General features: G+C 43.0%; 1 protein-coding gene across 5 annotated transcripts in view; it reads left to right on the top strand.

Moving 5' to 3' along the window:
* Positions 1-379: 379 nt before the first annotated feature.
* Ccdc85a (coiled-coil domain containing 85A) overlaps positions 380-18,615 on the top strand; it is a 189,912-nt gene continuing 171,676 nt past the window's right edge. For 3 of the 5 annotated variants that reach the window (XM_048435398.3, XM_048435396.3, XM_048435395.3), the window contains exons 1-2: positions 382-1,425; positions 7,540-8,494. In XM_048435398.3, the coding sequence (XP_048291355.1) occupies positions 1,165-1,425; positions 7,540-8,494 (1,216 nt within the window). In that variant the 5' untranslated portion in view covers positions 382-1,164. Of the gene's footprint in view, positions 1,426-7,539; positions 8,495-18,615 lie in introns of all 5 variants that reach the window. The other 2 variants (XM_048435394.3, XM_048435397.3) reach the window with 2 other exon arrangements.

Genomic DNA, 18,615 nt, shown 5'->3' with positions numbered 1-18,615 from the left:
TGAGTTTTTAGTGAAAACAAAGGGCTGGGGGTGGGGAGGATATTTCCAAAGAGCTGAGTTCAACATCCCTTTCCCCCCCTTTTCTGAGCTTCAGGGTTTTGTGACCTTCGGTACAGGCTTTTTCCCTCTTCTTCAGAGCCCAGAACTTTATCTAGCTAGTTATTCCATAGGTCTTGCTCTTGCGTTTTTTGCATCTCCAATTCTTCCAAGTACTGTCTCTCATTTTGGTCAGCAGGCTGTCTCCCCTGCCTGGTAACAAGTCTAGCTTGCAGAGATGGAGGGGAGGGGACCGCCTTCCGTCACTTGGTGGCGCGCTCGAGCCTCGAAAGACACTGGCGACTCCTGCTTCGCACCTGCTTTAGACTCCAGCCCCACCCTCACCCCTGCGCTCTGGGAGCCGCGCCCCCAGCCATCCCTGGTCCACAGCACCTAGTGCTTAGGGTCCCTTGAAGCAGCTTAAGTGTAGCATCTAGCCCTAGCAGGAGGCACAGCGGGATGCGGGCTCCCGGGGCGCCAGCCTCCTCCCTTAGCCGCTCCCCAACCCTCCCCCCTTCTTTCACTAGGCTCTGAAAGCCTAAGGCTTCTCAGAACAGTTTAGGATCAGCGGCCGGCGGACTACAGCCAGCCGGCAGCGCCGAGCCTTCGGTAAAGGGCAGCGACGCAGCGTGCTTGAGCCTTTCCGGGAAGGCCGGGCTCTCACCAAATCCTGGGCTGTTAAGAAAGCGGTGGAGCCTCGGGCAGAGCCAGGGGGAAAGAAAGGCGTGTGCGTGTGTTTGACAAGTCTTGGGGGGGGGGGTGGGGGGAGGCGACTGTCTCTTTCTGGGCGGAGAGGCCAAGGGATTGAGGCAGTGCCCTCTGGGTGTCCCCGCCCGCTTCGGTTTCCGAGCGCCCTTCACCATGGACTTGAGCGGAGTTGGAATGGACCACTGCAGGCACCCGCGGTTGGCTGTCGGGCCCCGGGACTCGGCAGGTGTGCGCGCGCGGATGGCGAGGTAGGATGGCCACGCAGCGCGATCCCCGCGGTCCCCACGCAGCGGTCCCCGGGCGGTGCCTCTGACTCTCGGAGCGCACAGGGGTGTGGGCGGAGGCCGCTCAGCAGCGCCCGCGCCTTCGCCAGTTGCTTCGCCTCTTCCACCCACTCGCACCTGCCGCCGCGCGGATACCATGTCGAAGGCGGCTGGAGGCGCGGCGCCGGCGGCGGAAAGTTGTCCCTCGGTTCCAGCCGGTGTGTCGCCAGCCCCGGGCGTGGAGGATCTGTCCAAAGTGACAGACGAAGAGCTGCTGCAGTGGAGCAAGGAGGAGCTGATCCGCAGCCTGCGGCGTGCTGAGGCGGAGAAGGTGAGCGCGATGCTGGACCACAGCAACCTCATTCGCGAGGTCAACCGCCGCCTGCAGCTCCATCTCGGCGAGATCCGAGGGCTCAAGGTGAGCATTGGGCTTGGGGAGAAGGCCGGGCTGGGCGGGACAGGGATCTGGGAGTGGGATGAGCTGGGGGGGGGGGGAGGAGGGGAGAGCAGTCAAAGTTTCCTTCCTTGGTCAACAGGTGAGCTTCCCCTTTCTCCCTGTAGCACCCAGTGTCCCCATCTCCAGCCCTTAAGAAAGTTTTTCAAACTTTGGAGGCTTTTGCTTCCCTTCTCCCTTACACTTACCGGCATCCGGCTTTCTCTCTGACTCTTCTGAGACTAGGGAAGCAAGAACCAAGGATGCCAGAAGTCAGCGAGGGACACGGGGAGCACGGGGAGCCTAGAAAGTCGATGCTTCAGGAAATAGGTTACAGTCCCCCGCGGGAGATGACTAGCGAGCTTGCCACCTCAGAGCGTCTTTAGGGATCAAGTGTAGCTGCTCTGGAGCCACTAGCTTTCTGGCGAACAGAGGGCAAAGAAAGGGCATCATTGCTGGGAACAGGACAGAAGCGTCGGGTTCCACCCGAAGAGCCCATATGAATGTAACCCGGTGCTGGTGTAGGTGAGCGTCATTTCTGCCTTCAAGTCTTAGCTAGATCCGGTGATTTCCTTTGCCTGCTAACGTTGGCGTCACCTGGAGTTGCTTTACTTCCCTGCACTAGTCATTCCGGATTTCACACTGAATTTTTTAAGCGTAGGGGACATTGTAGAAGGTGCCAGTAAGTAATGCTTTGTTTTTTGAACCAGGTCTACTCCAAACCCACGAACTTTTTTTTCCCTCTCTCTTCGGAGAGCTCTAATGTGTCAGCCAGGCTGCTGCAGACCTATGGGGAACCGCCCTGCCGCTGTGCACTGCAAACTTCCTCTGCTCACAGCTTGCCTGGTGCCTCCTGGTATTCCTTCCTCTCATTGTTCTGCTTTTGTTTGTAGGAAGCCAGACACAAACGAAATCAATGTAGGCACCCCAGGGACCAAATTCCCTCCAGTCACAAACTGTTCCAGTCCCTCTCCTCTCCCACTCGTTCCTTAATTGTCCCAGCATTCCAGCTCTGGGATTCTGAGGTACTGAGGAACGGGAAGGGCTGGATGCTCCAGGCTCACCTATGTATGAGCCCCAGTGGAGATGATTCCCTCAGGTCCAAACCCAGTGTCACACTAGAGAATGATGCAGATAGGAATATTCCCATAGTCAATGTTTTCCTCCTTTTAATTCATTACTAATAGAGGTTCCAAGGGGAAATGAGAGGAATGATAGAATAGAAGAAATATGGTCTTGGAAGTAAGTTTGAATTGAGGACCCTCATCTACCAGGGAGGCAACCTTGCATAATTAATTTCTCAGAATCCTTGTTTTGTTGATTAATAAAATATGAATGATTAGATCTACTTCCTAGGGGTGTTGTGAAAATAAGACACAATACTGTAGGGGGAGGTTTGATGCTGAAACTGACTGCAAAATATGGTAGTTACTGTCGTCAGGAGAAAGCGTACATGTCGAACTGCGTGCCTCTAGGATCAGGGGTTCCTAGGCAAGGCTGGGCAATAGGATTTGTTTGCTGTGCTGCCATTTAGTCTCCTTTCATGGTTTGAAACACAATGTGAATTGGAAGAGTTTTTCATTAACTTCCTAAAGGTTTCATTCAATGAGGAACTAATGTTAATAACTGAAGAAATCCTTGGAAGTTCTTTTAGGTTGTGTACTCTGTGTGCAGGTCTAGGAGAGAGGGGAGGAGTAGTGTGAACCCAAACTAACTGGTCAATCCTTCCAGTAGCCTCATTTAGAGAAATAGCTATTGGGCCAGATCAAGCAATTTTGCCCCAAGTAGAAAACTTCAAAGTCTGGATTCATGACCCAATATTGCAAAGTTTTGTAAGCTACCTCCTTATCAACTTTGATGCAACTGCGGTTGGTCACCGTGATGTTCTTTTGTGGCTTTGATTCCAGAACCCTGACTAGGGGTGGGAAGGGAATGAAGAAATGACAACACTCAGGCACACACAGAAAAGCTGGATTCGGTGGGAGACACTCACGCTGATGGAGTTGCGGAAGCACAGTACTCTTCAGGCTCAGGGTGCTTATCAGATACAGTTGAACCAGGAGGCAGAGATATTGCATATGGGTAAAGAAGGAGGTGAGGAAGGCTTGGCTAATCTTTGTAGGAGTAGACTCTATACAGTAGCTGTCTTCGGGTTGTGAACCCCTGGTGAAGGAAGGAAGGAAGCTACAATCAATATTTTTGTGCACACTGTCAGCATCCATATTTGAACATGAGGAAGGCCTTGCCATCCTTTTGAGTCTCACCTGAGGAAGGCTTTCCCACTCCCATGGGTCTGTGGTATTGGGGTTCTTGACGTGGCCGTGGTCATGTTAACAGCACACACACGCTCAGGAGACCACTCACTTTCTGTTGCAGATTCTTCTCCCGTCTTGTGGTAAACATGGTAGATCCCAGGTCTTTGGTCCACCCTGAGTGAACAGTGGGCTAAAGTTTCTTTGAGGCCAGTGTTCTCCCTTCTGTTCATCAGCTGGGATTAGAGCTTCCTTGGATTCCCATAGGTAACCATGAATGTGCTCGACTGAAAGAATGATAGGCATATTTCCTTATTTTTTGTCTTAACTGCAAGAAAGTGATTCCATGTGGGGATCCTCTAAGAGTCTGGCACTCTTGAAAACTGTGAACGTTGGGTGACAGGGATGACAACACCTGTGACCTGACTTTACAAATCATATCTAAATATTTCGAAGTGATTAGGTGCCAGTGCCTTTGAAGAGTTTGGTCACCTTGGGAAACTGTTGGCCTCTCAGCCTTACTCTTCCAATCTGTTCAATGGGGATTGTGGTGCTATATGAGGTTTTATGAATGTTAAATATTACACACGCACACACACACACACACACACACACACACACACACACACAAACACTCCAGTGGGTTGCAAATGCTTCCTCAAGGTCACCCAGAGTGTAATGTTCAGTAAAGTCTTGGTGGGTGTCCTCAGTGTCTAGTGTATGGACCCAGAAGACATGGGGAAAGGCAGTCTGGTTAGAGTGCTGATGTTTTGGGGAACTAAAACCCATTTGTTTGTACTGTCAAGCCTGGTCCAGGTAGGGATGCTCTGGAGGAACTGAGTAGCTGCAGCTTTGCTGCCCATATTATTTTAATATCACCACTTGCTTGGTTGCTGTGATGAAACACCCTGGTCAAGGCAGTTTAGAGAAGAAAGGGTTTATTTGGACCGATGATTCCAGGGAGACAAAAGTCCATCATGACAGCAAATGGCATGATGTCAGGAGCAGGAAGCTGAGAGCTCTCATCTGCAACTGCTAACACAAAGCAGATAGTAGAGACAACAGGCAGCGGAGAAAGGCCTTTTGACTTCCTGTGACACACTTCCTCCAGCAAGTCCTACCTGCTAAACATCTCTGAGAAATCAGAACCAACTGGAGACTTGTTCAGATAGCTGAGCCTGGGGGAGGTGGCGTTCTCATTCGAATCACTGTGCTCCCTTACCCCCCATGTCTGCAGAGAACATAAAGAAACAATTCTTCTTATACCATAGGTACAGCTTCTAGTAAATTGAAATCTTGAGTACTTTTAAATGGCTACTACTTTAGGCACTTAGAGTAATATCTTGTGACCTACGGTGATGTTAAATGAACATTTGTGTGTGTGTGTGTGTGTGTGTGTGTGTGTGTGTGTGTGGTTTATTTATTTATTTATTTATTTTAGAAAGTCTTTCTTTTAATGTGCCAAATTCGAAGAAGTTAGCTCACAAGATTATCAGTTCAGGTTGGTTGCTTATATGTCCAACATAGGTGAAGAAGATAGATCACCAGTGAAGATATATTCTCAAGAACAGGATTACGACGCAGGAGCTATGGGTGTGGTGAATGGGCCCGTGCTGGACCACCTACCCTGGAATGTTGCAAAGTGTCCTCTTTTTTTTCTTCTTCTTAAAGAAAAGCCTATAATAACAGCAGACCTGTGCATATTATAGTTCTAGGAAGTCAAGACCAGCAGAGACACATTCAGGTTTTCCCAGGTGGAAATCCATACAGACAAAGAACAATACACCCTGAACTTCATCTCAAGTGTCTTGATGGAGCTAAATGTTAATTTCTGAAGCTCATCCAGATTGATTTTGTTTGGTATTATTTTCCTGGAGTACACCAAGCTTCTGATTTCCTCTAAAGCATCAATATCAAGTGATAATGTACCCTCTTCCTACTGTACAACCCAGGAGCTATCTGAAAACAGCATGGAAGCCTTTCTCAGTAGCTACAGCTGTAGCTTGTTTGGGCCATAGGCCTAGAGTCCATAACTAGATATTGTTTCCACAGTACATGTCCGTGTGTCCATGTAGCAAAGCATGATAAGTGGGTTGCATAGACAGAGACATCAGACAACTGGTTTTCACATTGCCAGAACTGTATATGAGAAAGGAGATGAAGGTGATGTGGTGAATGCTCAAATATGCTAAATCCTTGAAACATTAGGTAGGAGCAGCATTGCATCATGGGTGATGGTATGGTGCTGGGGATACTTCTCAGAGAAACCTCTCATTTTGTGTTCATTCTGTGAACAAGGAGATATCTTGTACTTAGAATGCATGAACATAATCATGTAGAAAAAGGATTTATTAATTTTTCCTGACAAACAGAGTTAACTGAGGTGTTTCAGGAGGGGCTCAACATGCAGAAAGAGTTGTTGAAGACAGTCTGGTAAGGAATGCCTGTATTGGGGTTAGTGACTGAAGACAGAGGATGTAGAGGAAGGCAGGTTATGAAGGCAGGGGGAGGGGCTTCCCCCAGCACTTTTTATACATGATACTGCCAATCTTGGATACCCCTTTTTACCAGAGCGAAAGTGTCAGGATTTTAAGGTCTAGGGCCTCTTGAGTGTTCATGAATACATTCCTAACATTTGCACTAGTTCCTAGCACATAAACTGTGACTACTAACTCTTTGTGAGTAAATGAACGAATCACCATGCGTGTTGGAGAAATGCACAGAAACAGAACATTTGAAGCTCTGTGAGACTTGAGGGACCCTGTATTCTAAGGACAATGGGAATAAATAAGAAGTTTCAGTGTTGAAGGTCCAAATTCCAAGTATTTGTTTGGCTCAGAAGTGGAGGTGAGGGGGAAGATACAGGGATGACCCCCCTTTTTTATAAAGAGTGACAGGTGGAGGTGGCATTTGCTGAGGGGGCAGTTTGGGGAGGAGTACTAGAATAGTAGCAGCTCTGGTTGAGTGACTTGGGTGAATTCCCATTGGGTGTGGCCAGTAAGGGTGGATAAAATGGACTTAAATTGCCACTAGGGGGCACTGTGCTTCTCCCTGGGGTCTGAGGGAATGGGACAGCTCTAACCCCTGTTGAGTCTGAAAACTTCAAACCAGCTTTTTAAAGAAATGCTGCCCCAGAGCCTCTCCACAGCCACAAGGCACGAACAACATTCTTTTCTTTCGTTTCTCTATCACTGGCCTGAAACTCATTGTGTTGCCTAGGTTAGCCTTAAAGTCCTGTGGAGTCTCCCAGGTTACCGGATTACCTGTGTGAGCCACCACGTAACCTTCTTTGTCGCTGGGGTGCAGCGCACTAATTTCCTGTTGATTAACAGTTATGATGACGTAATGAAGCGTCCGGAGGCCCAGGTTCTTCTGTAATAGGGTCATAATTATTAATTATCTCCTAAACGCTGAGATTAAAAAAAAAAAAGAAAAAGAAAACAGAAAAAAAACCCTGAATAACAGAGTATCTCCTAGGGACCATAACCAGTATCTATAGTTTAACTTTGTGAATAGCTACAATCTTTCACTTTTCTGGGGGGTCTCTCACCTGATATGCAGTGGTTCTCAACCCTCCTAAAGCTGTGATTGTTTAATACAGTTCCTTAAGTTGTGGTGATCCTAACCATAAAATTATTTTTATTGCTAGTTTATAACTGTGATCTGGCTACTTTTATGAATCATAATGTAAATATTTTTAGAGCTAGATGTTCGCCAAAGGAGTTGTGACCCACAGGTTGAGAATCTATGTAAGGACTCTCCAGGTCTGGGACTTTTCCTAGTGGTGGTTTAGGCTCGATGTCACATCTTCCGTCTGTCTGCATTGAGCTCCCGTCTCTCTTTACAGGATATTAACCAGAAACTCCAGGAGGACAACCAGGAACTGAGGGACCTGTGCTGCTTCCTGGATGATGACCGGCAGAAAGGCAAAAGGGTGTCCCGGGAGTGGCAGAGACTGGGTCGCTACACAGCTGGAGTGATGCACAAGGAAGTGGCCTTATACCTGCAGAAGCTGAAGGAGCTAGAGGTGAAGCAGGAGGAGGTGGTGAAGGAGAACATGGAGCTTAAAGAGCTCTGTGTGCTGCTGGACGAGGAGAAGGGCACGGGATGTGCAGGCAGCCGCTGCTCCATCGACAGCCAGGCCAGCCTGTGCCAGCTGGTGGCCTCTGCTGCACCCTATGTACGGGATGTGGGTGATGGCAGCAGCACCTCCAGCACTGGCAGCACCGACAGTCCTGACCACCACAAACACCATGCCAGTGGGGGCAGCCCTGAGCATCTACAGAAGCCCCGGAGCGAGGGCAGCCCAGAGCACACCAAACACAGGAGCACTAGCCCTGAGCATCTACAAAAACCCAGGGCTTCCGGGACCCCAGATCACCCCAAAGCACTGAAAGGACCTAGCCCTGAGCACCACAAGCCCTTGTGCAAAGGCAGCCCAGAGCAGCAGAGGCACCCACATCCAGGGAGCAGCCCGGAAATGCTGCCCAAGCATGTGTTGAGTGGGAGCCCTGAACATTTCCAGAAGCACAGACCAGGGGGCAGCCCGGAACATGCCAGGCACAGTGGAGGGAGCCCCGAGCATCTCCAGAAACATGCCCTTGGAGGGAGCATGGAGCACCTTCCCAGAGCCAGAGGAACAAGTCCAGAGCACCTCAAACAACATTATGGGGGCAGTCCTGATCACAAACATGTAGGTGGCGGTGGAGGCAGCGGCGGGGGCAGCAGGGAGGGCACTCTCCGACGGCCAGCTCAAGAGGACTCAGCATCCCATCCCCGGAATGTCTACAGTGGCATGAACGGTGGGTCAGTACACACTGGGGAACTGCTTTCTTTGGCAACTCAGTAGACCCTTACGAATTCAGAGGTGCTCTCCAGTGGTATTGGGAAGGTACTAGCTGAGGGTGGGTAGATAGGAGGCCTGACATTTCCTGTGATAATAATCAATCGTGTGTTCCTTCACCACTCATATATATATATATATATATATATATATATATATATATATATATATATATATATATATGAAGGAGCTTGGGTGTGAGGATTAGGGAGAAGTGAACTGTTTATCTTGGCGGACTGCTGAGTTGCCAGGTTGAAATGCATTCTGTGTTCGATAGAAATAGATTCACTGACTCTGTCCTTGAGCCCTTTCCTAGTTGTTTGCCATTTCCTACCAGAAATCGCTTGCGGCATGGCTTCCAGATGATTTTAAAATCCAGTGAATAGTTACATATAGGAAGAAAGGAATATTTAAATACAACAAAGAAATTTCATGTCCCTAGACAGTCTCTAGGGGTTTTGCTAAACATGTACCTTTGTCTTAACTTTTTAAAAAATTTTTCCCTTGGGTTGGAGGTAGTGACGTCAAACTGTGACCTTTATTTGCATTTAAAATACAGTGAATGATTCCCTCCCTACTCAGGACCTATCACCCTCTTCCCCACAGTCGTAGCCATATTCTGAAGAAGATGTACTTGCGCTGCAGGAGACATCTTTCTGGGTCATTTAAATGTGACTGTTTAAAATGTGTACTGTCTAGAGGCTCGAAAGCGGAACATCCACTGTATTTGCTGAGGCAACATTATACTGGAGCTTTTAAACCTTTGGAAGAGGCTTAATTTTCTGCATCTTGGTTCTGAAATCACTTTGAACTTGAAAAAGAAATCATTTCTTAAAGAAAATAAAAAAGCCTGTTCCGCCCACAGTTCTTTTGTGTTATCTACGGTTGGGTTGGAGTGAACACGATTGGTTTTTATCAACTGTCCGTTTTCCAACTTAAGATATCTGAGATTTATCATTTTATTTGAAAACTGCTCTAGAGTCTGTGGGCAGCCGGCTCCAAGCAGGGGTGGAGGCGGCAGCCAGTGTTAGCAATGACCCCAAAGGGCAAATTTTCAATATTGTACCTGGGGATTTGCCTGTTAGATTCCATTTCATCCTAATCCTTCTCTCCAGTGCCGGAAGCTTGCCTTCCAGTGTGTGCAGTGCTCTTCTGAGTGGAAAGGGAGAGCTGGGCCAAGTGTAAAGCTGCAGATTTCATTCTTGTTCACATTGAGAGGAGACTGGGAGAGGCCAGGCTCCGTCGTGGGGCCATGATGGACGCTGGCCATTTGGCCCCACAGTTCTTCATAAGAGCCCAGAGTCACTTTGAAAGGCAGTTTGGTTGCTGCTGTCATGAGCTGGGTCACCAGTCATGATCCTTTCTTCAGGGGCCACAATGGGTTAACAGGAAGGTAAACAATGGCTTTTCCATTCCTTGATGACTTTTTAATGAGCCGAGAAGTAACTCTGTGCACTATTTTAAGGAAACTTTTCTTAAGAAAACACTGAGGGACAAGTGATTGGCTTACAAAATGGTTCTTTAAATAAAGAGTGACAGTTTGCTTTTGTTATGCTTAAGACATTACTATTATTTTCATTTGAAAATAATATTGTACATATTTATTGGGTAAAATGAAGTGGGTTGATACTCTATATACAACATGGCATGGTTAAATCAGTCTACTTAACATATCCATTACCCAGCTTGCCAATCATGTTTATGTTGGGATGTGTGAAGTTTGCCTTTTTAGTTATTTTGAGATACATAATACCTTGTTGGTTCCTGTGGTCATCCTGCTATGCCTACTCCCTTGTCTCTTCTGACTCTGTGGCAAAGTGTTTGTGTGGCAAGTACAAGGTCCTGAGTTTGGTCATGAGTTCTGAGAAAAAAAAATAAGTTGATCAAATATGTGTGTCTATTCTTGGAGTTTCCTATCTTGTTCTATTGGTCAGTGGGTCATATAAAAGTTTTTATTCTACTATATGGTTTTCTGTTATAATCTCTTTATAATATGTTTTAAAATTTGTTCTTTTTGTTTAATATTGTTTCGGGTATTCAGGGTCATTTATATATTTATCTTAATTTAAGAATTTTTGACCGTTTCTTTGAAAAATGATGTTGGGAGTTTGGTAACCATTGCGTTGACTCTTTCGATAACTCGTAGTGGTTTTACAGTATCAATTCTTCCAATTCCTGATTACAGAATGACCTCTGGTTCACCCCTTTGCCTCCTTAGTTGTGTGTATGTGTGAGGTATCTGTTTGTGATATATGCATGTATATGCTCATATATGGAATTTGGAGGAAGGACATGAAGAGTATCTCTCCCCTTATTTCCCTGAGAAGGGTCTCTTCTTGAACCCGGAGCCAGGCTGGTGACCATCTGTTTCTGTCCTCCACCTTTTGCCCCCTATAGCTGGGCTGACTGTCTGTGCCTGGCTATTTCCATAGTGGCTGAGAATTAGAACTGAGGGCCTTAAGTCTGCACTGCAAGTGCTAACCATCTTTCTTTAAATCCACATAGCTCTTTTCACTATTTGTTATTGTTTTTCCTAGTGTAAATGGAATTTCTCCTCCCCCTTAATTTCTTTGTTGAATAACTGCTAGTAGTTAATAGAAATGTTACTTATTTGGGGACACTGGGTTTATGCCCTTTAAGGCCACCTAATATGATTACTGAGTTTTTAGAAACTTAAATTTTATATAGGAACTTAGATTTTATATAGAAAATTTTAGAAATTTCTCTATAAAAATCCATGTTATCAGCAAATACAGACAGCCTCACTTCTTTTCTGATTAGGATGTCTCTTATTTATGTTTGATCCTGTGATAAATAGAGCCAAGAGAGTGGGCATCTTAGAGGAAAACGTTTACGCTTCCGCTGCTGAGGACGGTGTGAGCCAGCGGGTTGTACTGTTGGCCTTTACTGTGCTGAGGTGTATTTCTTCTATAATCTGTTGACTTCCTTTTTGTGAAAAGATGTTGATTTTTGTCAAATGCTGATAAAGATGATATCATGCATTACTCATCATTACCCGGCTTCAGGTAAACTTACAGGGCCAAACAAATGATTTTAAAAATATAACACTATAATAATTTAAGTATATATCTATTGCAGTGAGTACATTATTGAAGAATTTCATATCCAGTTCAATTCTTGTGTCTAAGTATTTTCATTCTTAAGTAAATGGCTCTTCTGCTAAGAGTTGATATCCTCACCACAGTGGGATTCAAGCACATTTGCATTGCATTTTTTATTTCAGTAATTAATTGGAAAATAAAGTGGCACAATGAGATATTTCCAGATCACCAACCTGTAAACTTGGGCATTGGTAGCTCGTATTTATTTTGCCATTACAAATTAATTTTTGATATGGGTGGTAAAACATACTTTCCTCTACTTTGAAATCCACACACAATTTGTTGTGATCATTGGTGTATGAACAGATAAGAACCAGCCAGGAAGTTAATCCTGAATTGCAGATTGACTGAGTCATTTCCAGAGCCACTCTCTTTGAGGTTGGCGTGAAATATGAGTGCTGTGGATTAAGCTCTTGCATATCTTTGCATGAACAAAAAGTGGGTGAAAGCGAGTGGTTTGAACTGTGGCAGCTGACACGTAAACTGTGTGTCTGCAGGGCATTGTCCTAGGCAAGGAGGGTGGTCCCACTTTGTGCATTCCCATATCCACACCCATGTGCACGGATGAGCTCTCCCTGGAAGCATCTCAGCTGACTGTGTCTCCAGCATCTTTAAACCCTCTCATGCTTTCAGTTACAAACTTTGGAGTCCTTGAACTTCATCTACTGGTTTCCTAGTAGATGACACAGCTGATATAATCTCTAAGTAGAATGCTCAAGTAAATTTTAGATATATTTTCTCTCTTGAAACTTCAACATTCTTAGAATCATTTCTTACAGCTGTTTGCAAAAAGCAAAGTCAGCACACAAAGGCACCTATCTTCAAAACTAACCTGAATCTTTGCTTGTGGATGTACTTCCTTATAAGTTTCTTTATTGTCTTAATTTATAGAGGGCTGAGAGTTCCGTTTTTGAATATGAAGGAGATTCAACATTTACTGTATTTCAATATGAAGGCATTTGTTAATTTGCTAATGTTGCTTTTTGTACTTGATATTTGAAGTTAAAGAAACCATGAATAGCTACTTCTACCTAGAAACCTTTACAAACTGGACCCCAAGCATCGAGAAGATGGGTTTTATTTCCCGATTTTGTTGAAATCTGATGTGTTTCTTAGGAGGTTCAGTTGTCTCCTCTCACCACTCCTGCTTGAAGATGAAGCTGGTTGAGCTTTGCTCTTCAACAGGACTCCAGCTCAGGTCATGGCTTTCTTTTTTTAAGCAGCATCTCTTTTCTGTTGATCTCAGATAGAGGCAGTTTGCCCACTCACCATTATCAATAAACAAATAGTTAATTTAAAGTTTTGATTTTAATTCCAGATGCACACATTTTTTTATCATAAAAAGAGTAGAAAAATATAAAACAAATAGTAGCCCTTTTTGTATTGTGTTTTTTTTTTCTAAAAGCAATAGGGTCACATAAATGATCACTTTATTTCCTTTGAGTCCATTTCTTTTTCTCCCTCCCTCTCTTCTTTCCTTCCTCTTTCCCTCTCTTCTTTTCTTTCTTCCTGCTTTCTTCTTTTTCTTCTTCTCACATACAATACATCCTGACCAAAGCTCCCCTACCTCCTTCAGTCCTCTCAGTTCTCTCCCAGTTCCCCTCTACCCACCCCCAACCCCCAGGGTTTCTCCTGAGAAAAGAGCAGGCATCAGCTGAAGACAGCACAACAAGATAGAACAACACTAGGCACAAACTCTCACATCAAGGCCGGGCAAGGCAATCTCACAGAGAAAAAGTCCCAGGGACACCCCCACATCCACTATTAGGAGTCCCCCTAAAATACCAAGCCAATGACCATAATATATATGCAGAGGATTTAGAGTAGATACACAAAGGCTCTTCAATTGCCGCATCTGTTTCTGGTCACTCTCATGAGTCCTGCTTAGTTGATTCCACCAAAATTAGCTGTCCATAGGGGTGTAGATTAATGTCTGGGTCTTTAATTTGAGTCCATTGATTGACATGTCTGTTTTTATGCCAATATTTTTTTTTCTACAGCTCTGTAGTCCAATTTGAAATCAGGAATAGTGATGCCTTCTGAAGCTCATTTATTATTCAGGATTGGTTAACTGTCCTTGGTTTTTTGTTTTTGATATGAAGTTGAGTATTGTCCTTTTAAGGTCTGTTAAGGATTGTTTTGGGATTTTGATGGTGATTATTTTGACTCTATAGATTGTTTTTTGTAGGACCATTTTCACTAATTAATCTTACCAATCCATGAGCATGAGAGATCTTTTTATCTTCTGATATCTTCTTCAAATTCTTGAAGTTTTTTTTAAATACAGATCTTTCACTTGTTTGGTTAGAGTAACCCCAAGATATTTTATATTATTTGCTGCTATTAAAAAGGATGTTGTTTCCTGATTTCTTTCTCAATCTGTTTGCCATTTACATATAGGAAAGCTACTGATTGTTTTGAGTTAATCTTGTATTATGTTAATCTTGTATCCAGCCACTATGGTGAAATTCTTAATCAGTTTTAGGAGTTCTCTAGTAGAATTTTTGGAGTCACTTACATATACCATTATATCATCTGCAAATATCGATACTTTGATTCCTTCCTTTCTAAATTATATCCCCATTATTTCCTATAGTTGTCTTATTGCCCTAGCTAGAACTGTGAGTACTATATTGAATAGACATGAAAAGGGTGAACAGGCACCCTTATTTTGTCTTTGATTTTAGTGGAATTGCTTTGAATTTCTCTTCATTTAGTTTGGTGTTGGCTATCAACTTGACATATATTGCCTTTTTTCGGTTATATATATATCCCTTGTGTACCTCCAAGACTTTTATTATGAAGGAATGTTGAATTTTGTCAAAGGCTTTTTCGGCATGTAATGAGATGATTATGTAGATTTTGTCTGCTGGTTTCTTAATATGGTGGATTACACTGACTAATTTTCATATGTTGGACCATCCTTGCATCTCTGGATTGAAGCCTAGTTGGTCATGGTGGATGATTTTTTTTGATGTGTCTTGTATTTAGTTTTCTAGTATTTTATTGAGTAGTTTGAATCTATGTTCATAAGGGAAACTGGTCTGAAATTCTCTTAGTTAAAATTTTGTGCAGTTTGGGTTATTAGGGTAACTCTGGCCTCATTAAATGAATTGTGCAATGTTCCTTCTGTTATATTTTGTGGTATAATTTGAGACATATTGGTATTAGTTCTTCTTAAAGGGGACTATTAATGACCACTTCTGTTTCCTTAGGGGTTACAGGTTTATTTATATTGTTTATTTGATCAGAACAGGTTTCTAAAGTATGCCCATATGATTCTCCTGATTTCTTTGGTGTTTGTTTTTATGTTCCCCTTCTTGATTCTGATTTTGTTAATTTGGATATTCTCTCTTTGTCTCTTAGTTAGTTTGAAAATATTTTCTCTATGTTGTTGATTTTTCTCAAAGAACCAACTCTTCATTTCATTAATTCTTTGTATTGTTGTTTCTAATTTATTGATATCATCATCTCTCTGTTTGATTATTTTCTACCATTTATTCCTCTTGTATGTGCTTACTTCTTTTTGTTTTAGAGCTTTCAGGTGTGCTACTAGGTTTATAGTATGAGGTCTCTCCAAATTTTTCATGTAGTCACTTAGTGCTATGAACTCTTAGCACTGCTTTCATTGTGACTTATATTTGGGCAGGTTGTATATTCATTTTTATTGAATTCTAGAAAGTCCTTAGTTTATTTCTTTATTTCTATCTTGACCCATTTTTCATTCAGTAGATGCTCAGTTTCCATGAGTTTGTAGGCTTTCTGTTGTTGCTGAAATCCACCTTTAATCTGTGATGGTCTGATAGGATGTGGGGAACTCTTTCAATTTTCTTGTGTCTGTTGAGATTTTAATTGTGACTGAGTATGTGGTCAATTTTGGAGAAAGTAAGTTTGAGCAAAATGTTCTATAGATATTTATTAGGTCCACCAGATTTATAATGTCTGCTAGCTCCAGTATTTCCCTTTTAGTTTATGCCTGATGTCCTTTACATTGGTGACAGCTGGGTATTGAGTCTACCACTATCAATGTGTGAGGGCCAGTGTGTGACTTAAGATTTAGTAATATTTTACAAAAGTAGGTGGTTCCCTTTCACTGGGGTAACAGATATCAAGAATTGAAAGATCATTTGGGAGGATTTTTCCTTTGATGAGTATGAAGAGTTCTTCCATGTCTCTTTTGATTAGTTTAGTTTTGAAGTCTATTTTGTAAGATAATATAATGGCTATACCATCTTGTTTCTTATGTCCATGTGCTCACAAACCTTTTTCTAACCCTTTACTTTGAGATAATGCTTACCTTTGATGTTGAGGTATGTTTCTTGGATATAGAAGAAGGATGGATCTTGTTTTTGCATCCATTCTGCTTATCTGTGTCTTTCTAGTGGGGAATTGAGTCCATTGATATTGAGACATATCATTGATCTATAATTGTAATTCTTGTTATTTTATTCTTGGTGATATTGATTCTGGTTATGGTGTGTCTCTGTGTGTGTTTCCCTTTTGGTTTTGCTGAAGATTATTTATTTCCTTTCTCTTCAGCAGTGTTACTAACCTCCTTGGATTGGAGATTTTTTTTTAGTGCCTTCTGTAGGGATTGGATTTGTAAATAGATGTTATTTAAATTTGACTTTATCATAGACTATCTAGTTTTTTGCCTTCTATGGTAATTAACCATTTGGCTGGGTATAGTTGTCTGGGCTGGCATCTGTAGTTTCTAAGAGACTGCAGTACATTCATTGAGAACCTTCTGACTTTTAGAATCTCCATTGAGAAGTCAGGTATAATTTTAAGAGATCTGCTTTTATATGTTACTTGGTCATTTTCCCTTGCAGTTTTTAATATTCTTTCTTTGTTCTGAATGTTTATCATTTTGATTACTATTTGGTGTGGACACTTTCTTTTCTTGTCTGAAAATGTATTGGTGTTTTGTATGTTTCTTTTATCTTTTTTGGCATGTTCATTTTAGGTTAGAAAAATTTTCTTTAATAAATCGATGAAAAAGTTTTCTGGGTCTTCAAACTGGTATTTTTCTCCTTCTATTTCTAGTATTCTTACATTTGGTCTTTTTTATGGTGTCCCAGATTTCCTCAATGTTATGTGTCAGGAATTTTCTGGACTTAATGTGTTATTTGACTGATATATCAATTTCTTCTATTGTATCTTCAATGCCTGAGATTCTCTCTTTATTTCTTGTATTCTGTTTGTGAAGCTTGCCTCTATAGGTTTGTTTAGTTACCTAGGTTCATTTCTAGGATTCCCTCAGTTTTGTTTTCTTTATTGCTTCTATTTCCATTTTCAGGTCTTGAACAGTTTTATTTGTTTCCTACAACTGTTGGGTTTTTCTCTTGACTTTCTTGGCTTTTTAAAAGGAGTTTATTCATTTCATCCATTGTGTGTGTTTGCATGTGTATGTGTGTCCCTGGTTTTTTAAATTGTCTTTTTGTCAATTTCTTTAAGGGATTTATTCATTCCCATTTTAAGGACCTCTATCATTTTCGTAAAATTGTTTTTAAGGTCCTTTTCTTGTGCTTCAATTGTGCTGGAAGATTCAGGGCTTGCTGTAGTAGAATGGTTGGCCTCTGGCAGTGACCTGTTGTCTTGACTATTGTTGGTTGTGTCCCTTACACTATTATGTAGTCATCTGGACTTGTGGTGATTATAAGCCTTGGTGCGGATTTCTGAGTTTGTCTTTGTTGAATTGGTGTTTTGTTCCTTGGTTTCTGTTTCCTCTTTGGTCTTCTAGCAAGTGTGGCCTCTGGCTAAGCAAGTGGTCTCTGTCCAAGTTAAGGGCTAGGCCATAGCAAGAGGAGCGGTGAACAGATTGGGCATAGGGTGGATTGGGACATGGAGAGAGTTGAGGAAGCCTACCTGAACTTCTGGAGGCCCGCGTGTTGTCTGGCCAAGTATGGGTTCTCTGCTCCTTTGCTTTTGAGTACATCTTAATGGATAATAACTGTATTCTCCTACACTACCCTACCCACCAGTACACACAAAGAAATCCTTCACTTGGAACAAGTCAGGTCGCTTTAGAGAAACTTTGGCCTCATTAGTAAGAATGGCAGAGTTACATGCCCAACTCTTGAGAGTTTCCAGCTCATCCTGTGTTGGCGATTTAGAGATTCTCTAGAGACAGAAAGAGAGATCATGTCCCCTATTTCTACACAGGAGCAAATGCATCTGAATACTACCAGTCCTTCCAGAATGGGGGAGGGACAAAATTAAAGCAAGGTTTTCTTCATGGTCCAGACTAGCCTGGACTTAGTGATATTCCTGCTTCCTGGTCTACCTCCCCAGTGCTGTGATTCCAGATACTCCAAGTTTATAAAACTATTCTTCATTGTGCTGCAACCCGGGTGCAGATCAAATTTACTGTGGCCTTGAAAACACCAGATGTTGAGGCCTTTACTCATGTATGTAGATGATATTGACTGGGTGCTGCAGAAAGCACTTGGTAGTGGTGTGAGTGACCAGGCCATGTGTAAGGGGCCGTGGGTTGGCATAAAAGCCACCACTAAAGCATTCTGGGAAGAAGAAAGTTTATTGCTTATTTCCTTTGTCTGACCCCATGAGTAGAAGGTATTGTGAGTCTCCCCTTCTCTCGAGTCTATGTCAGGGCTGTCTGTCCGTTCAACTGGTTTGAGGTAGAAAAGTTGGTGGTTTTGGTTTGTAGTTGTCTGGCTATTTAGAGGGAAAAGCTGACATGTGAGCAGTGGAGGACTGCTTTACCACTTAAAGGCTCCGTGCCCAGCTGGAAAACGAATATGGCCTTCTATCTCATTCACTGTGACTATTGGTGGTGTGTATACATCACACAAGTCCTCCACTGCTGAGTATTTTCCACAAGACAATGCAGCATTTCAACCTCCCACGTCATTGGTTTTTACCCAGAGTTTTATACTGTTCCTAGTTTTATACCAAGGCCATTAATAAATAAGGAAGACCTTGTGAAAGTAGCTTT

The sequence above is a fragment of the Myodes glareolus genome, chromosome 8 (assembly GCF_982192425.1).
Source record: "Myodes glareolus chromosome 8, mMyoGla1.1, whole genome shotgun sequence".
NCBI lineage: Eukaryota > Metazoa > Chordata > Mammalia > Rodentia > Cricetidae > Myodes > Myodes glareolus.
Note: the sequence above shows the minus strand (reverse complement) of the source record. Positions and strands in the feature narration are given on the sequence as shown.